Source organism: Mesoplodon bidens (genome assembly GCF_964165515.1).
Source record: "Mesoplodon bidens genome assembly, chromosome: X".
NCBI classification, from domain to species: Eukaryota; Metazoa; Chordata; class Mammalia; order Artiodactyla; family Ziphiidae; genus Mesoplodon; species Mesoplodon bidens.
The window spans coordinates 58175018-58192798 of record NC_138163.1 but is presented as its reverse complement, the minus strand read 5'-3'; the positions used below and the strand labels follow the sequence as shown (position 1 = coordinate 58192798).

Genomic DNA, 17781 nt, shown 5'->3' with positions numbered 1-17781 from the left:
GAAGAGAATGAATCTAGTCAACAAACTGGCTGTCCTCCACCAAGAGGTTAGACCCAAGCCTAATTCTGTTGCCACTTTCCTTCCAGTCGTTTCTAGTGAGTGAGAAACTGTATCAAGTCAGGATCTCCAAAAGCACAGAAAAAAACATAAACTGTTTTGGAATCATGGGACAGAAGGGAAAAAAGATGTAAGTTCATATGATATGATTTCACTATAACAGTCTAAAATAATTATCTTTCATCAGTGTTTGGCATGCAAATAGCTACTCAATAGACATTTCCCAAAGCAACCTAAAGTTTTCTTGGTTTTCTTAGCCTGAGCTGCGCAAATCCCATCCTCTGTTTGCTCTTTTTGCTGGGAACAATGCCTGTCCATTAATGGTCAATCTGCCACACCATCATTTTTGAAGAGCTTTGGAGAAAAGAAAGCTCACAGTAAATTGCAGAGGCTTTCTTTTCCTTTGTTTTCTAGCCAACTAATTATCATTAAAACGGGATGTTTTGTAGCACAATGTGCAGTATATGCCAGGCACACTTATTTTATGTTACCCTATTGGGAGAGTATAGTTGCATTGTGTTAGGTCAACGTTGGTACATCTAACGTGCCTATGAAGCACCAGGAAGGAAACAGTTCTTCTACAGACAACAGATGGATGCCTAGCCTGGGGAGAAATGAATAATGGACATGGTCTTTTTATCACATGTTTTCAATCTCAACTTGACCTACTCATGCAATATCCAACACACAGCCCTGTACCTTTGGCATACACTCACTTTATTAGAGGAGTAATTAAACGTTCCCAGGTTACATTCCACAGGCTTGAGTCCTTTGGTCTATCTCACACCACATTTTGTTTAAGCTTTATCTATCATATGCTTATTCCTCAGTTATCTCACTTTGACAAAGTTTTCAGTAGGAAGGAAATTAGCAGAGTAGATTTAGGTATGATCTGAAATTTTGTGACATTCAGGTAATTCATGGATGATGTGCTTTGTACATAGTTGTTGAATAAATGATTGCATGAATGAATTTTAGAGCAATACAATAACAGGTTTAATCTATTCACTCAGGACTCTATTGGGAAGGTTTTGAGATGAATGCCAAATCAATTTATGCTCAGAAAAAGCATAGAGCTTCCTGCTCTTATGACAGTGGAGAAAGGCTTGAAAGTGGTTTGAACTGGTTAACCTGATATTCACAATGTGCAGAATCATGTCAAAGCTGGACCATGTATTTATATTCTCTTTTTGTGACAGATTGGCATCTTGTTTTAGGTTTGGTCACCCCTCCTCCATGGACTGCACATTTTCATATAACTATTCCCCTCTCTTCAGTTTCACACTATGACCAGGTTACTGTCTGTAATATCAGAATCTTTTCACCTTCACATAGGGCATCAAGCCTTTGGTGACCAAAAAGAATCTGATAGGGTATGTATGCCCAACTATGGTGGACTTAGAGCGTACATCTTGGGATGGACATCTCAGGCTCTACTGTTGCATTAATCCTTGTGTTTACAAACAATAGAATCCCTTAGTGAATTCTTAGACCATGAGGATACATTGGACTCTCTAGGCTTTCTTATTCACTGTGTTACCTCATACATTCAGAAAATGGAAAGAGAGGAACATTATGACAAATCATGTTCCCTCAACCTCTGATGAAATGTATTTTCCTGTATCTCATTGCACAATATACCCAACAAGTATACACACATAGCCTGATGCCTCCCCCCATCTTCCTCTCTTTCATTTCCAGAAACACAACAAGGCAAATTGGAAAGGGAAGCCACTACTTATTAACAAAGCCCTCCGCATCACCTCAGGTAAATACATATTTTTTAAACTATTGACTTTTTGGAGGAGAGACTCCTATTTTTTTCCCTCTAAACTATTCTAGTATCAGTAGTGTTGGGAGAATAAGACTGGGTAGAAAAGTGGATTTGGTTCAGTCTGGGACTCCTGGAGCTCTCAAATCATATCACATGGGCACCTGCCTCCTTCACCTATGTTTCCAAATAGGAAGTGCAGTCACTCTCACAATCACCCAAATTACTCCATCACCCCGACAGCAATAATAACTAGCATTTGCTCTTTTCTCATAAATTTAATGCCAACCATGTGTCCTGACCTTATGAGGGTCAAACCACTGATTTTTTACCCATTAGAATTTAATACTATAAATATAGAAGTTGTATTTTTAAATATTCAGTGATTCTCAATCTCTGCCTCAAAGAAGGCATGAATCCAAGTATGAAAATTGCTATCATTAGATTTCAAGCTATTAGACTGTGAGAAGAGATGAATATTTATATTCATATATATGTATATTATATATACATATAACATATTATCGTCCAAATTGCACTTCTACCTGATCCATACAGCTCTAGAGTATAAATATATTTTGTACCTAAAATAGTTTTAACATACATACAGAGAATCGTAAATAAATCACAGAAACCCAGAGCAGTCTTGCTGTCATTGTTTCCTTTTTCTTCTTTTTAACATCTTTATTGGAGTATAATTGCTTTACACTGTTGTGTTAGTTTCTGCTGTATAACAAAGCGAATCAGTTATATGTATACATATATCCCCATATGCCCTCCCTCTTGCATCTCCCCCCCATCCCACCCCTCTAGGTGGTCACAAAGCACCAAGCTAATCTCCCCGTGTGATGTAGCTGCTTCACACTAGCTATCTATTTTACATTTAGTAGTGTATATATGTCAGTGCTACTCTCTCACTTCGTCCCAGCTTACCCTTCCCCCTCCCCGTGTCCTCAAGTCCATTCTTTACGTCTGCATCTTTAATACTGTCCTGCCCCTAGGTTCATGAGGACCATTTTTTTTTAGATTCCATATATATGTGTTAGCATACGGTATTTGCTTCTGACTTACTTCACTCTGTATGACAGACTCTAGGTCCATCTACCTCACTACAAATAACTCAATTTCATTTCATTTTATGGCTGAGTAATATTCCATTGTATATATGTGCCATATCTTCTTTATCCATTCATCTGTCAATTGACACTTAGGTTGCTTCCATGTCCTGGCTATTGTAAATAAAGCTGTAATGAACATTGTGGTACATGACTCTTTTTGAACTATGGTTTTCTCAGGGTATATGCCCAGTAGAGGGATTGCTGGGTCATATGGTAGTCGTATTTTTAGTTTTTTAAGGAACCTCCATACTGTTCTCCATAGTGGCTGTATCATTTACATTCCCACCAACAGTGTAAGAGTGTTCCATCTCATCCACATCCTCTCCAGCATTTATTGTTTGTAGATTTTTTGATGATGGACATTCTGACCAGTGTGAGGTGATACCTCATTGTGGTTTTGATTTGCATTTCTCTAATGATTAGTGATATTGAGCATCCTTTCATGTGCTTGTTGGCAACTTGTATATCTTCTTAGGAGAAATGTCTATTTGGTCTTCTGCCCATTTTTGGATTGGGTTGTTTGTTTTTTTGATATTAAGATGCATGAGCTGCTTGTATATTATGGAGAATAATCCTTTGTCAGTTGCTTCATTTGCAAATATTTTCTCCCATTCTGAGGGTTGTCTTTTGGTCTTGTTTATGGTTTTCTTTGCTGTGCAAAAGCTTTTAAGTTTCATTAAGTCCCATTTGTTTATTTTTGTTTTTATTTCCATTTCTCTAGGAGGTGGGTCAAAAAGGATCTTGCTGTGATTTATGACAGAGAGTGTTCTGCTGATGTTTTTCTCTAAGAGTTTGATAGTGTCTGGCCTTACATTTAGGTCTTTAATCCATTTTCAGTTTAGTTTTGTATATGGTGCTCAGGAGTGTTCTAACTTCATTCTTTTCCATGTAGCTGTCCAGTTTTCCCAGCACCACTTATCGAAGAGGCTGTCTTTTCTCCATTGTATATTCTTGCCTCCTTTATCAAAAATAAGGTGACCATATGTGCGTGGTTTTATCTCTGGGCTTTCTATCGTGTTCCATTGATCTATATTTCTGTTTTTGTGCCACTACCATATTGTCTTGATTACTGTAGCTTTGTAGTATAGTCTGAAGTCAGGAAGCCTGATTCCTCCAGCTCCATTTTTCTTTCTCAACATTGCTTTGACTATTCGGGGTCTTTTGTGTTTCCATACAAGTTGTGAAATTTTTGTTCTAGTTCTGTGAAAAATGCCATTGGTAGCTTGGTAGAGATTGAATTGAATCTGTACATTGCTTTGGGTAGTATATTTTCAAAATGTTGATTCTTTAAATCCAAGAACATGGTATAGCTCTCCATCCATTTGTATCGTCTTTAATTTCTTTCATCAGTGTCTTATAGTTTTGTGCATACACGTCTTTTGTCTCCCTAGGTAGGTTTATCCTGAAGTATTTCATTCTTTTTGTTGCAATGGTAAATGGGAGTGTTTCCTTAATTTCTCTTTCAGATTTTTCGTTGTTAGTTTATAGGAATGCCTAAGATTTCTGTGCATTAATTTTGTATCACTCTACTTTACCAAATTCATTGATTAGCTCTAGGAGTTTTCTGGTAGCATCTTTAGGATTCTCTATGTATAGTATCATCACCTGCAAAGAGTGACAGTTTTACTTCTTCTTTTCCGATTTGGATTCCTTTTATTTCTTTTTCTTCTCTGATTGCCATGGCTAAAATTTCCAAAACTATGTTGAATAACAGTGGTGAGATTGGGCAACCTTGCCTTGTTCCTGATCTCAGAGAAAATGGTTTCAGTTTTTCACTGTTGAGAATGATGTTGGCTGTGGGTTTGTCATATATGGCCTTTATTATGTTGAGGAAGTTTCCCTCTATGCCGACTTCCTGGAGAGTTTTTATCATAAATGTGTGTTGAATATTGTCGAAGCTTTTTCTGCATCTATTGAGATGATCATATGGTTTTCATCCTTCAGTTTGTTAATATGATGTATCACATTGATTGATTTGCATATACTGAAGAATCCTTTCATTCCTGGGATAAACCCCACTTGATTATGGTGTATGATCCTTTTAATGTGCTGTTGGATTCTGTTTGCTTGTATTTTGTTGAGGATTTTTGCACCTATGTTCATCAGTAATATTGTCCTGCAGTTTTATTTTTTTGTGACATCTTTCTCTGGTTTTGGTGTCAGGGTGATGGTGGCCTCAAAGAATGAGTTTGGGAGTGCTCCTCCCTCTGCTGTATTTTGGAAGAGTTTGAGAAGGAGTGGTGTTAGCTCTTCTCTAAATGTTTGATAGAATTTGCCTGTGAAGCCATCTGATCCTGGGCTTTTGTTTGTTGGAAGCTTCTTAATGACAGTTTCAATTTCAGTGCTTGTGACTGGTCTGCTTATATTTTCTATTTCTTCCTGGTTCAGTCTCAGAAGGTTGTGCTTTTATAAGAATTCATCCATTTCTTCCAGGATGTCCATTTTATTGGCATAGAGTTGCTTGTAGTAATCTCTCATGATCTTTTGTATTTCTGCAGTGTCAGTTGTTACTTCTCCTTTTTCATTTCAAATTCTGTTGATTTGAGTCTTCTCCCTTTTCTTCTTGATGAGTCTGGCTAATGGTTTATCAATTTTATTTACTTCTCAAAGAACCAGCTTTTAGTTTTATTGGTCTTTACCTTTGTTTCTTTCATTTCTTTTTCATGTATTTCTGATGGGATCTTTATGATTTCTTCCCTTCTGCTAACTTTGCCGGGTTTTTTGTTCTTTCTGTAATTGCTTCAGGTGTAAGTTTAGGTTGCTTATTTGAGATGTTTCTTGTTTCTTGAGGCAGGATTGTATTGCTATAAAGGTCCCTCTTAGAACTGATTTTGCTGCATCCCATAGCTTTTGGGTCATCATGTTTTCATTGGCATTTGTCTCTAGGTATTTTTTGATTTCCTCTTTGATTTCTTCAGTGATCTCTTGGTTATTTAGTAGCATATTGTTTAGCCTCCATGTGTTTGTATTTTTTACAGATCTTTTCCTGTAATTGATATCTAGTCTCATAGCATTGTGGTCGGAAAAGGTACTTGATATGATTTCAGTTTTCTTAAATTTACCAAGGCTTGATCTGTGACCCAAGATATGATCTATCCTGAAGAATGTTCCATGAGTACTTGAGAAGAAAGTGTATTCTGTTGTTTTTGGATGGAATGTCCTATAAATATCAATGCAGCCCATCTTGTTTAATGTGGCATTTAAAGCTTGTGTTTCCTTATTTTTTTTCATTTTGGATGATCTGTCCATTGGTGAAAGTGGGGTGTTAAAGTCCCCTACTATGATTGTGTTACTGTCGATTTCCCCTTTTATGGCTGTTAGCATTTGCCTTATGTATTGTGGTGCTCCTGTGTTGGGTGCATAAATGTTTACAATTGTATCTTCTTCTTGGATTGATCCCTTGATCATTATATAGTGTCCTTCTTTGTCTCTTGTAATAGTCTTTATTTTAAAGTCTATTTTGTCTGATATGTGAATTGCTACTCCAGCTTTCTTTGATTTCCTTTTGCATGGAGTACCTTTCCCCATCCCCCCATTTTCAGTCTGTATGAGTCCCTAGGTCTGAAGTGGGTGTCTTGTAGACAGCATATATACGGGTCTTGTTTTTGTATCCATTATGCCAATCTATGTCTTTTGGTTGGAGCACTTAATCCATTTACATTTAAGGTAGTTATCGATATGTATGTTCCTATTACCATTTTCTTAATTGTTTTGGGTTTGTTTTTGTAGGCCTTTTCCTCCTCGTGTTTTCTGCTTAGAAAAGTTCCTTTAGCATTTGTTGTAAAGCTGGTTTGTTGGTGCTGAATTCTCTTAACTTTTGCATGTCTGTAAAGTTTGTAATTTCTCCATCACACCTGAATGAGGGCTTCCCTGGTGTTGCAGTGGTTGAGAGTCCGCCTGCCAATGCAGGGGACACGGGTTCGTGCCCCGGTCCGGGAAGATCCCACATGCCGCGGATCAGCTAGGCCTGTGAGCCATGGCCGCTGAGCCTGCACGTCCGGAGCCTGTGCTCCGCAACAGGAGAGGCCACAATAGTGAGAGGCCTGCGTACCGCAAAAAAACAAAAACAAAAAATACCTGAATGAGATCCTTGCTGAATAGAGTAATCTTGGTTGTAATTTTTTCTCTTCATCACTTTAAATACGTCCTGCCACTCCCTTCTGGCTTGCAGAGTTTGAGCTGAAAGGTCAGCTCTTAACCTTGTGGGGATTCTCTTGTATGTTATTTCTTGCTCTTCCCCTGCTGCTTTTAATATTTTTTCTTTGTATTTAATTTTTGACAGTTTGATTAATATGTGCTTTGACCTGTTTCTACTTGGATTTATCCTGTATGGGACTCTCTGTGCTTCCTGGGCTTGATTGATTATTTCCTTTCCCATGTTAGGGAGGTTTTCAACTATAATCTCTTCAAATATTTTCTCAGTCTCTTTTTCTCTCTTCTTCTGAGACCGCTTTAAGTTGAATGTTGGTACATTTAATGTTGTCCCAGAGGTCTCTGGGACCCGTCCTCAATCTTTTCATGCTTTTTTCTTTATTCTGCTCTGTGGTATTTCCACTATTTTATCTTCCAGGTCACTTATCCATTCTTCTGCCTCATTCATTCTGCTATTCATTTCTTCTAGAGAATTTTAAATTCATTTATTGTGTTGTTCATCATTGTTTGTTTGGTCTTTAGTTCTTCTAAGTCCTTGTTAAACGTTTCTTTTATTTTTCTCCATTCTATTTCCAAGATTTTGGATCATCTTTACTACGCTTGCTATGAATTCTTTTTCAGGTAGACTGCCTATTTCCTCTTCATTTGTTTGGTCTGGTGGGTTTTTACCTTGCTCCGTCATCTGCTGTGTTTTTCTCTGTCTTCTCATTTTGTTTAACTTACTGTGTTTGGGGTTTCCTTTGCACAGGCTGCAGGTTCATAGTTCCCATTGTTTTTGGTGTCTGCCCCTAATGGGTGAGGTTGGTTCAGTGGGTTGTTTAGGCTTCCTGGTGGAGGGGACTGGTGCCTGTGTTCTGGTGGGTGGGGCTGGATCTTGTGTTTCTGGTGGGCAGGGCCGCATCCCATGGTGTGTTTTGGGGTGTTTGTGAGCTTATTATGATTTTAGGCAGCCTCTCTGCTAATGGGTGGGTTTGTGTTCCTGTCTTGCTAGTTGTTTGGCATGGGACATCCAGCACTGGAGCTTGCTGGCCATTGGGTGGAGCTGGGTCTTAGCGTTGAGGCAGAGATCTCTGGGAGAGCTCTCGCTGATTGATATTATGGGAGGCCAGGAGGTTTCTGGTGTCCCGTGTCCTGAACTCGGCTCTCCTACCTCAGAGGCTCAGGCCTGACACCAGGCCAGAGCACCAAGACCCTGTCAGCCACACAGCTCAGAAGAAAAAGGAAAAAAAAGAAAGAAAAGAAAGAAAAATTAAAAATAATTTAAAAATTCTTTTAATTATTAAAATAAAAAATAAAATGAAGAGAACAACCAAACCAATAAACAAATCCACCAATGATAACAAGCACTAAAAACTAAACTAAGATAAACATAAAAATCAGAAACAAATCAGTTACAGACTGCAAACCCCAAGTCTACAGTTGCTCCTGAAGTCCACCGCCTCAATTTTGGGACAATTCATTGTCTGTTCAGGTATTCCACATATGCAAGTACATCAAGTTGATTATGGGGGATTTAATCTGATGCCTCTGAGACTGCCAGGAAAAATTTCCCTTTCTCTTCTTTGTTTGCATAGCTCCTGGGGTTCAGCTTTGGTTTTGGCCCCATCTCTGCGTGTACGTCGCCCTCAGGCATCTGTTCCCTACCCATACAGGAAGGGGTTAAAGCAGCAGCTGGTTAGGGTGCTCTTGCTCATTCAGACCATGGAGAGGGAGGGGTACAGTAGTCATAATTGGAATGCGGGGCCAGCCTGCAGCGACAGAGGCTGCCGTGACTTTGCAAAAGCCTGAGGTGTGCCGTGTGTTCTTCCAGGGATGTTGTCCCTGGATCACAGAACCCTGACATTGGTGGGTTGCCCAGGCTCCTCGGGTAGGGGTGTGTGGATAGTGACCTGTGCTTGCACACAGGATTCTTGGTGGCAGCAGCAGCAGCCTTAGCGTTTCATGCCCATCTCTGGTGTCCACGCTGATAGCTGCGCCGCCACGGCTCACACCTGTCTTTGAAGCTCATTTAGGTGGTGTTCTGGATCTCCTCTCTTGCCTCTTAGGCAGTTCCAGACTTTTTCCCGGATTCCCTCCCAGTTAGCTGTGGTGCGCTAGCCCCCTTCAGGCTGTGTTCACGCAGCCAACCCCAGTCCTCTCCCTGGGATCTGACCTTCGAAGCCCGAGCCTCAGCTCCCAGCCCCCACCCTCCCTGGTGGGTGAACTGACAAGCCTGTCAGGCAGGTGAGTGATCATTGGCAGTGATCCTCTGTGTGGGAATCTCTCCATTTTGCCCTCTGTACCCCTGTTGCTGCGCTCTCTTCCGTGGTTCCTAAGCTTCCCCTTCGCCACTCCCTGTCTCTGCCAGTGAAGGGGCTTCCTAGTGTGTGGAAACTTTTCCTCCTTCACAGCTCCCTCCCAGAGGTGCAGGTCCTGCCCCTATTCTTTTGTCTCTGTTTTTTCTTTTTTCTTTTGCCCTACCCAGGTACGTGGGGGAGTTTCTTGCCTTTGGGGAAGTTTGAGGTCTTCTGCCAGCATTCAGTAGGTGTTCTGTAGGAGTTGTTCCACATGTAGATGTATTTTTTTGTGTGTGTGTGGTATGCGGGCCTCTCACTGTTGTGGCCTCTCCCGCTGCAGAGCACAGGCTCCTGACACGCAGGCCCAGCGGCCATGGCTCACAGGCCCAGCCGCCCTGCAGCATGTGGGATCCTCCCAGACCGGGGCACGAACCCATGTCCCCTGCATCGGCAGGCGGACTCTCAACCACTGCGCCACCAGGGAAGCCCCTAGATGTATTTTTGATGTATTTGTGGGGAGGAAGGTGATCGCCACGTCTTACTCCTCCGCTATCCTGAAGGTCCCCCGCTGCCATTGTTTCTAGTGTCATTTTCTCATAAACAATGTTGGAGGTTGACATTTCCAAGATACAAGTGATGGCCCTTCAGGATTGCTTCTACTTATAATTATCTCATATACATAGGTACCAATTAGGTACCAAAAAAATTTAAAGAGAGAGAGACAGAAAGAGAAGGAAGGGAGGGATAGAGGGAGAGAAGGAGAGAGGAAGGGACGAAATATAGAATAATTCTCTCTTGTGTATGCCAAGAGCTGGATTTGGGCCGTCAACCAGTGTTTATCCTGCCTTCCAAAAGCTTCAGTGTCCTTTCCCCAGTTCATTTTAACTTGAAAGTTTATTTTCTCACACCAGATGCTACCAAGACAGTTGCAGGTTGATGTGAATCCTGTCATCACTTCATTACTGCTGCAAGGCTAGGTTTTAGTATGTGGTACGTCTCTTGAATCCGGTGGTCAGCGAGTGGTGGTATGGGGTACCAATAGCATTCCTGGAGTGAGTGTGAATGCCAGCTGACCTTAGTGTGTAGGACCACCAAGGCACAAGCCTTTTTTCTGAGCTGGGACAATCCTCTGTAAATGGTACCATCATTCTCATATCTGATAGCTTTAACACTGAATACTTAAATGCTAGCAATGCAATGGTAGCCATCATATTATAATCTCATTTGTAAATGTCTTCTAAGAAGTCCCAAACCAATCTGTATGCAAACCAGTGACATCTAAGTAATAAGCCCTTTATCTAGGAATGTTATCTTTACATTTTTAGCTGAATTGTGATCCATATCACAAACTAAATAATGGATTTTTTAATGGTATCTTTAAAAGGATGCCCAAATAATCCATCACTCAGATATATCTCTGAATAGAGAAAATATCTCTTTCTTTCTCACCTCTCAGTGATATTATTGCATTATAAGGCACTTTGAGCTTATGGCTGGTTGGTTCAGTGCACTCATTCTGTGGTGTTAATGAGGCCAAGGTTATGGAGGCCAGTTAGCTTTTGCTCTGTGTACTGACCACAGACTACCCAGAATCACTCAAGAAACAGTAGCACAGGTGAGAAAGATCCCATGGCAAAACCTGAACATTTCTCACAGTCCATCCTCCCCATGGGACAGGCAGAATGTGCTCCTTGGGTATGATCTTAGGGAGGAAATGAGTAGGAGCCTGGGAGGCTCCAGCATCTACCTCTGAACAAAGCAGGCCTGACATTTAGGCATTAACTTTGCATTATAATCCCCTGTCATACCATTGATTTGCTGTGTAACCTTCATCACTAAAGCAGAGATAATAGGATAGAATGAAATGCGCTCACCTCCCGGGGATGTTGTGTGAATTAGCAAATTAACGAGTGTAAAGTGTTAGCATTTATGTAAGTGCTGGTAGTTGTCATTATTTCTAGGGACCTAGTCTCATTCTAAATAGAGAATCTAAGTGCATTATGTTTTTGTCAGAAAGGGATTTTCACCGACATCAGTTGCATTTAAGCTGAGCATAAAACGGAGGTGATAATAACATAGTAGTGATCATCACAATGCAGAGCTGTAAACCCTTTTCCTATTAAAGCTAAAACTATTTTCAGCAACTTTTAATGCTTTTAAACTTTGCTTTCCAAGCTTTGTGCCAACAGTTCTCTCTACAGTGATTATTTTTCCCGTGACGGGTGAGGGGAATGGGACGTATTCATTATTCAGTCCCATAATGACTATATAATGTATTGAATTTGTTTACATCACATAATCAGGCAAAGACTTGGTAGCTGATTTGATTGCCATATATTGCAATCATTGTAAAAAATAAAAACTCTTCTTTGCTCTGCCCACGCTGGTGTGCTCTAGAGATAGCCAACATACAGATTGAAAACTCATGGGGAATGGAAGTGCTTTCCAACAAAAGGCACTGTACATAGATCCTTTCAATTTAACATCTTTACCAAGGAATTTTGTTGTCACCTGCTATTTCCAAGGGGACTGTGCTTGAGCGAATTCTTCCATCTCTTTTATCACTCTGACTTCACTTACCAAGAAAAGTCATTTAATGCTGATTGCAAACTCTTGAACTCAGCCTGGGAGCTGCAGCATGAACGCCTCAGATGTTGGCTCCTTGTTATTTACATATTCATTTGAAATAATTTTTCAGGACTGTTTGAAAACCTCTCTCAACCTGACATCACGTAAGAGCTGGGATCTAAAGCTCACCATGTTTTTGGTTCTTTTTCTCTTTGTCTTACAGATAACAGACGAGTACCTTTGGAAAGGTCACGCTCTCGCCACAATGGAGCTGTCTCATCTAAGTGATTCCCGATGCCAAAGAATATGAAAATACTTAAAAGTAAACAAAATCATACATTTTGGGAAGAACAAAACATCATGCACTCAAGGGATGGAGAGGAAATAAGTACATTTCTGCAAAGATCAAGCTAAGCTAGATGCAATAGTGTGCATATGTAAAGTTATTGCAAGACTCCTCCCACAGTTACACTAATACGAACACAATTACCAGGATTATAAAACATGCGTTCCCTTTTAGTGTAAAGATGTGTATTATTTGTTACTGTGTGTGGCCTGACTGTGATGATGAAGTGTAAGAAATTGAAGAGTTCCAAAGACTTTCAAGACCATTCAGTCTGTCAAAAATGTATAATATTATAACTCAAATTTGAAGTCACCCCCCCCCAAAAAAAAAAGGAAGAAAAGAGAAAAAAAAGAATAGAAAGAATTAGTCAGTCAATGTCTACTTCTGATTCCTATTATATAGAAAAGGAAAAGGCCAGTGAAAATGTGTATGTTAATGGTTTGGAAAGGCACTGATATTGCACACTCTATAAAAGAAGCCATTTTTGGAAACTCAGAAAAAGTACTGCTTCACCCCCCTTCAAGTTACTTAGAATCTTATCTCAAGTGAAAGTTGATGGATTCATCTGCTTCGGCTGAAATTAAACTTATCATTAATCTAGAGTTTCAGCATGATATTGCAGGCACTTATCATTGCTAAAAATAAGCCAGAAAGTTTAACAGAAGCAGTTAGAGAAAATGATTTAAACTTTATTTAAAGAGGTATTTTCTAATTATGCACATATATCTACTTTATACAAATACTTTATATGGCTGTTTTTGAGGAAAACCTCACATTTTAATGTTTATGCTAGGGCTGACCCTGCAAATTCTGTTACCTTTATTCAGATTTTTAAAGGTAAATATTGCTCTCTGTTCTCCATGGTTTATTTCTTCTCTCTATTGCTTCTTTCTCCCACAACCCCCTTGAAAGCAGGGAATAGAGTTCTAGGAGACCTGAGGGGAAAAAGATTTCTCTCCGCAGGAGGCAGCAGAAAACTGTCCGAAAGATCAGTTGTTTTATCATCTGCCTTTCTACTCCCCTTTCCAGTTCTGCCATGGTGATCTGAAGAAGAAAAAGAAATTATATGTATGTATCTGTATATATATGTGTATATATTTATATCTCCTGCTACAATAATTCCACATCCCAGTGACTAAGTGAACTTCTCAGTCATCATCATACTTATTTACCTTATATTAACAAATTCAAATGATGCTGCCGAAACAACTCTAGGAGGAAAAAAACAGGCTCTACATTTTTCTTAAAAAGATGAGGGAGGAAAAGTTATACTAAACTTGTCTATTATTTTTAAAAATGCATTGTAATAATGTATAACTTCTCTGGACTAATCCATGCAGATGATTGTAAAAGATTTCTTATATGTATATTTCTTATAAAGAAAATCCTATTTCTACTTCCTCCAAAGCACATTATAGACATTCAGAAAGAACAAGTGACTGGCTTGGCAAGTCACTCCCTGAGATAATGTAACCAAGTGACCAATAGCTCACAGTTTCCTTTTTATAGATGTACAGTGATTCAAACTTCTGCCTTTTCCTCCAGTGCATTCTTACTTGGGTCTTATCCTTTACAAAGCTCTGAAGCTGCTACAAGACAGAAATCAAAAGCAGTAACAGGATCTGAGATTTTACAATTTTATCCTATCATCTATCTTAAGACACACACATATGCACACACACAAACAAGCTTAAGGGACATATCAATTTCACACACTGTTTTTTTAACAATAACAACAACAACAAAGATTTAGATTCTACTAATTTATGTAAATACTTAATGTATGTATTTTTAACTTCACAAAGTCTTTTCTGAAATCTTCATGGTATGGCTTCTTTGAGTCTTTTGATAGCTTTTCAGACTGTAGGAAAATGATATTTTGAAATATTCACCCTGACTAATATTTAGGGGCATTTGCCATGCCATATTATCAGGCTGGTCAAGGTGGACATACTGATGCATATCACCTTTTCCAGATGTGAACTTGCCTTATTTTTTAGTTTGTGGGGAAAAAAAGTACTATTATTGATAAATTATATATTTGTATTTAGAATAAGTCCACATGCTTTTCACAAACATTATGAGACTGTTCAGGGTCTTTCACGAAGTTCTGATAACTCAAAGGGTTTGCTTCCCAGATTTATAATGGTCCTGCTCTAGCCATTTGCAGTTTTGTTTTAGATTGAAAATTATCACCAGAAAAAAGTACATAGTGACACTTTTAGTATAGAACCAAATTATACTAAAGTCTTTTGTTGGGTTTATTACTGCCACACGTGAGAAGCACCAATTTATGCAGATTTTCTTCAGAATGTTTTTTAAAAGTGCAAAACCCTTTAAAATGTTTACTAGTTATACTAGATTCCTTTGGCTGCTGTAACAAATTACTACAAACTTGGTGACCTAACATATCAGAAATTTATTCTTTCATGGTTGTGGTAGCCAGATGTCCAAAATCAAGGGCCATGCTCCCTCCAGAGGCTCTAGAAGAAACTCTTCCCTTGCCTCTTCCAGCTTCGGGTAGCTATTGGCATTCTTTTGGTTACGGCCACATCTCTCTCTGCCCCGTCTTCACATCACCTTCTCCTCTGTGTATTTAATCTCCCTATGCCTCTCTCTTATAAGGATACTTTTGTTGGAATTTAGGGTCCACCTAGATAATCCAGGATAATTTCATGTGAAGACCCTAAACTTAATTACATCTGTAAGACCCTTTTCCCAAAAACGTAACATTCATAGGTTCTGGGGATTAGGAAGTGGACATATCTTTTTGGAGGTGACCTTTAGCCCATGACAGTCTGCCCTCTGGACCCCCAAATTTATGTCTGTCCCATGTGCAAAGTATATTCACCCTATCCCAACATTCCCAAAAGTCTCAACCCTAAGTCTAAAATCTCATCCAAACATCTTCAGTTCAAAAGTCCCAAAGCTCACCTAGATCATCTAAATCAGCTATAGGTGAAAACCCTGGGGCAAAATTCCTTTGCGTCTGTGAATCAGTGAAACAAGACATCAACAGGGCCCCTGCTTCCAGAATACAGTGGTGGGACAGGCATATGATAATAGTTATAGACATTCCTATTCCAAAAGGGAGAAAATGGAACAAACATAGAAAGGAGTCACCTGTCCTGATGATTTTAAGAATTTGGCCAGGCAGAATCCCGTTAGGTTTCAAGGCTTGACAGTAATCCTCCATGTCTCAGGGCTACACCCTTTAGGCCTGCAGCTCTGGCCTCTTGGCCCATGGATCAAGTCTCTGCCTCTGTGCCCATGGCTTGTATTTCTGCCTCTAAACCTGCAGCTCTGCCCTAGGGTTGATCTTTTCTATTGAAGGGTATCACCTCTTTGCAGGTTTATCAGCCTACTTCCTGCCTGTAAAGTTTTGGTAGTCTGACCGCCTTCTCTCATTTTGTCCTGTCTCTGTCCCTTTCAGGCCAAGCTGGAACTGTTTCTGCTGGTATAACTTTCTCAAAAACTTTGTGGGCTCCCCATATATATCATATTGATTTACTAGTGAGACAAGAGAGTCCTCACAGATCTTTGCCAGATAACACCACCTCTGTTCCTGGCTTCTACTGAGATGACTGAGTGGATCAGTGAGTGAGTCAATGCCTAATCTCTACAGCACTAGCCAAAGGTTATCCAGCCTTGGCTTTTCTCCAGAGCACACTATCCACACTATCTTAACAGTGAATCTTCATTTTAGCATGTTTTGCAATCTGAATAGGCCCAGAATTTCCTGAATCATCAAGTGCTGGCTCCTTTCTGCTTAACAGTTCTTTCTTCAATTTATCCCTTTCCTCTTATATTTTACTCTAAGCTCAAGAAAAAACTAGGCCATACCGCCAATGCTTTGCTCTCAAATTTCCTCAGCTAAATATCCAAATTCATCACTTACAGATCTACTTTCCACACAACAGTTGGAGACAATTTGGATAAGCTTTTTGCCGCTATATAGCAAGGATCACCTTTCCTCTAGTTTTCAATAAAATATTCCTCAGTTCCTTCTGAGCCCTCACGAGACGCGCCTTTAACATTCCTATTCTTCCCGACAGTCTGTTTAAGGCAATCCATGCTTTTTCTATCAATCACATACGTCAAAATTCTTCCAGCCTCTACACATGATCTAATTCCAAAGCCACTTCTACATTTTTAGGTATTTGTTACAGCAGTCCCTGACTTCCTGGTACCAAAATCTGTAGTTTGTTGCTATGGTTGCTGTAACAGAGTACTCCAAACGTTCACTTAAAACAACAGGCATTCATTCTCTTACTGTTTTGGAGACCAGAAGTGGTAAATTGAGGTATTAGCAGGGCTGTACTCCCTCTGGAGGCTCTAAGAGAAAACCTGTTCCTTGCCTCTCCCAGTTTCTTGTGACTGTCATCATTCCTCAGCTTGTGGCCAAATCTCTTTCTGCTCTGTCTTCATATCACCTTGCCCTCTGTATGTCTAGTCTACCTCTGCCTCCTGCTTATAAAGACACTTGTGAAGGCATTTGAGGCCCACCGGTTTATCCGTGATAATCTCCTCATTTCAAGATCCTTAACTTAATTACATCTGTGAAGACCCTTTTCCCAACTAAGTTAACGTCACGGGTTCTGAGAATTAGGACATGGAAGTATCTTTGGGGAGCCACCTTTCAGCTCACAACACTAGTCATTGCACATAAATGTACTTTTCACATTTTGAAATGCATCCTTGGTGCTCAAGCCAAATTCAAGGTTGTCGCTAAGAGCTATTGTATGCACAGGCTACTGCATGCTTTGATGTTAAATGGCTGAACAGGCTATTCTAAAATTCAGTTGATAATTTTGTTACTGTGGCCAATTAGCTTGAAAAAATAATTGGTTCCAACTTTGAGCTCTGGTGTATCTTCTCTGCCCCTTTTATGGAGTCTTTGGCCAAATGTTTTCTATGATTAATAATGTAGGTATAAAACTACCTCTGATACAGAAGCGTTCAAGTTTATTTTAGATATTGTGAATCCCTCAGCTGAAAGGAGAGGTGACGGCAAAACCTGTTTGAATGGATATTGAGGGAGATTGTGCCCATACCAAGACACTCAGAAGTATTTCAGTAGCAGTAGAACCGTGGATTCATGTTCTCATTTTGCCTCAGCATAAACAGCTGTCTCTGCAGGACCAAGAATGACTTGCAATCTATCTGTAATGCATACTTACTTATTCAATAAAGTTAAGGTTACATTAAATGTTGTGCTGCCTATGATAATTAATACTTTAAGGTTACATTAAATGTTGTGCTGCCTATGATAATTAATACTAAGGATGGGTGAAAAGGCACAAACTGAAGAAGTATAAAGATGGAATGTAAGAACATTCTAGAAGGAGAAGCTTCAGCTTAACAGAAGTACAAAAGTATTTCTATAAGGACCTGGTCAGGTGGATATCATGGGATATATTCAAAGACACGCCCACCTGTGGGAATCATAAGATTTTCTTTAAGTAGTCTTTAGCACTTCTTGCCAGAGTAGTG

General features: G+C 39.7%; 1 protein-coding gene across 1 annotated transcript in view; it reads left to right on the top strand.

Moving 5' to 3' along the window:
* Positions 1-17481, top strand: part of DIAPH2 (diaphanous related formin 2) — an 897118-nt gene extending 879637 nt beyond the window's left edge. The window contains exon 28 of the mRNA XM_081223297.1: positions 12166-17481. Within this exon, the coding sequence (XP_081079423.1) occupies positions 12166-12230 (65 nt within the window). The 3' untranslated portion in view covers positions 12231-17481. The remainder of the gene's footprint in view (positions 1-12165) is intronic.
* Positions 17482-17781: the final 300 nt, after the last annotated feature.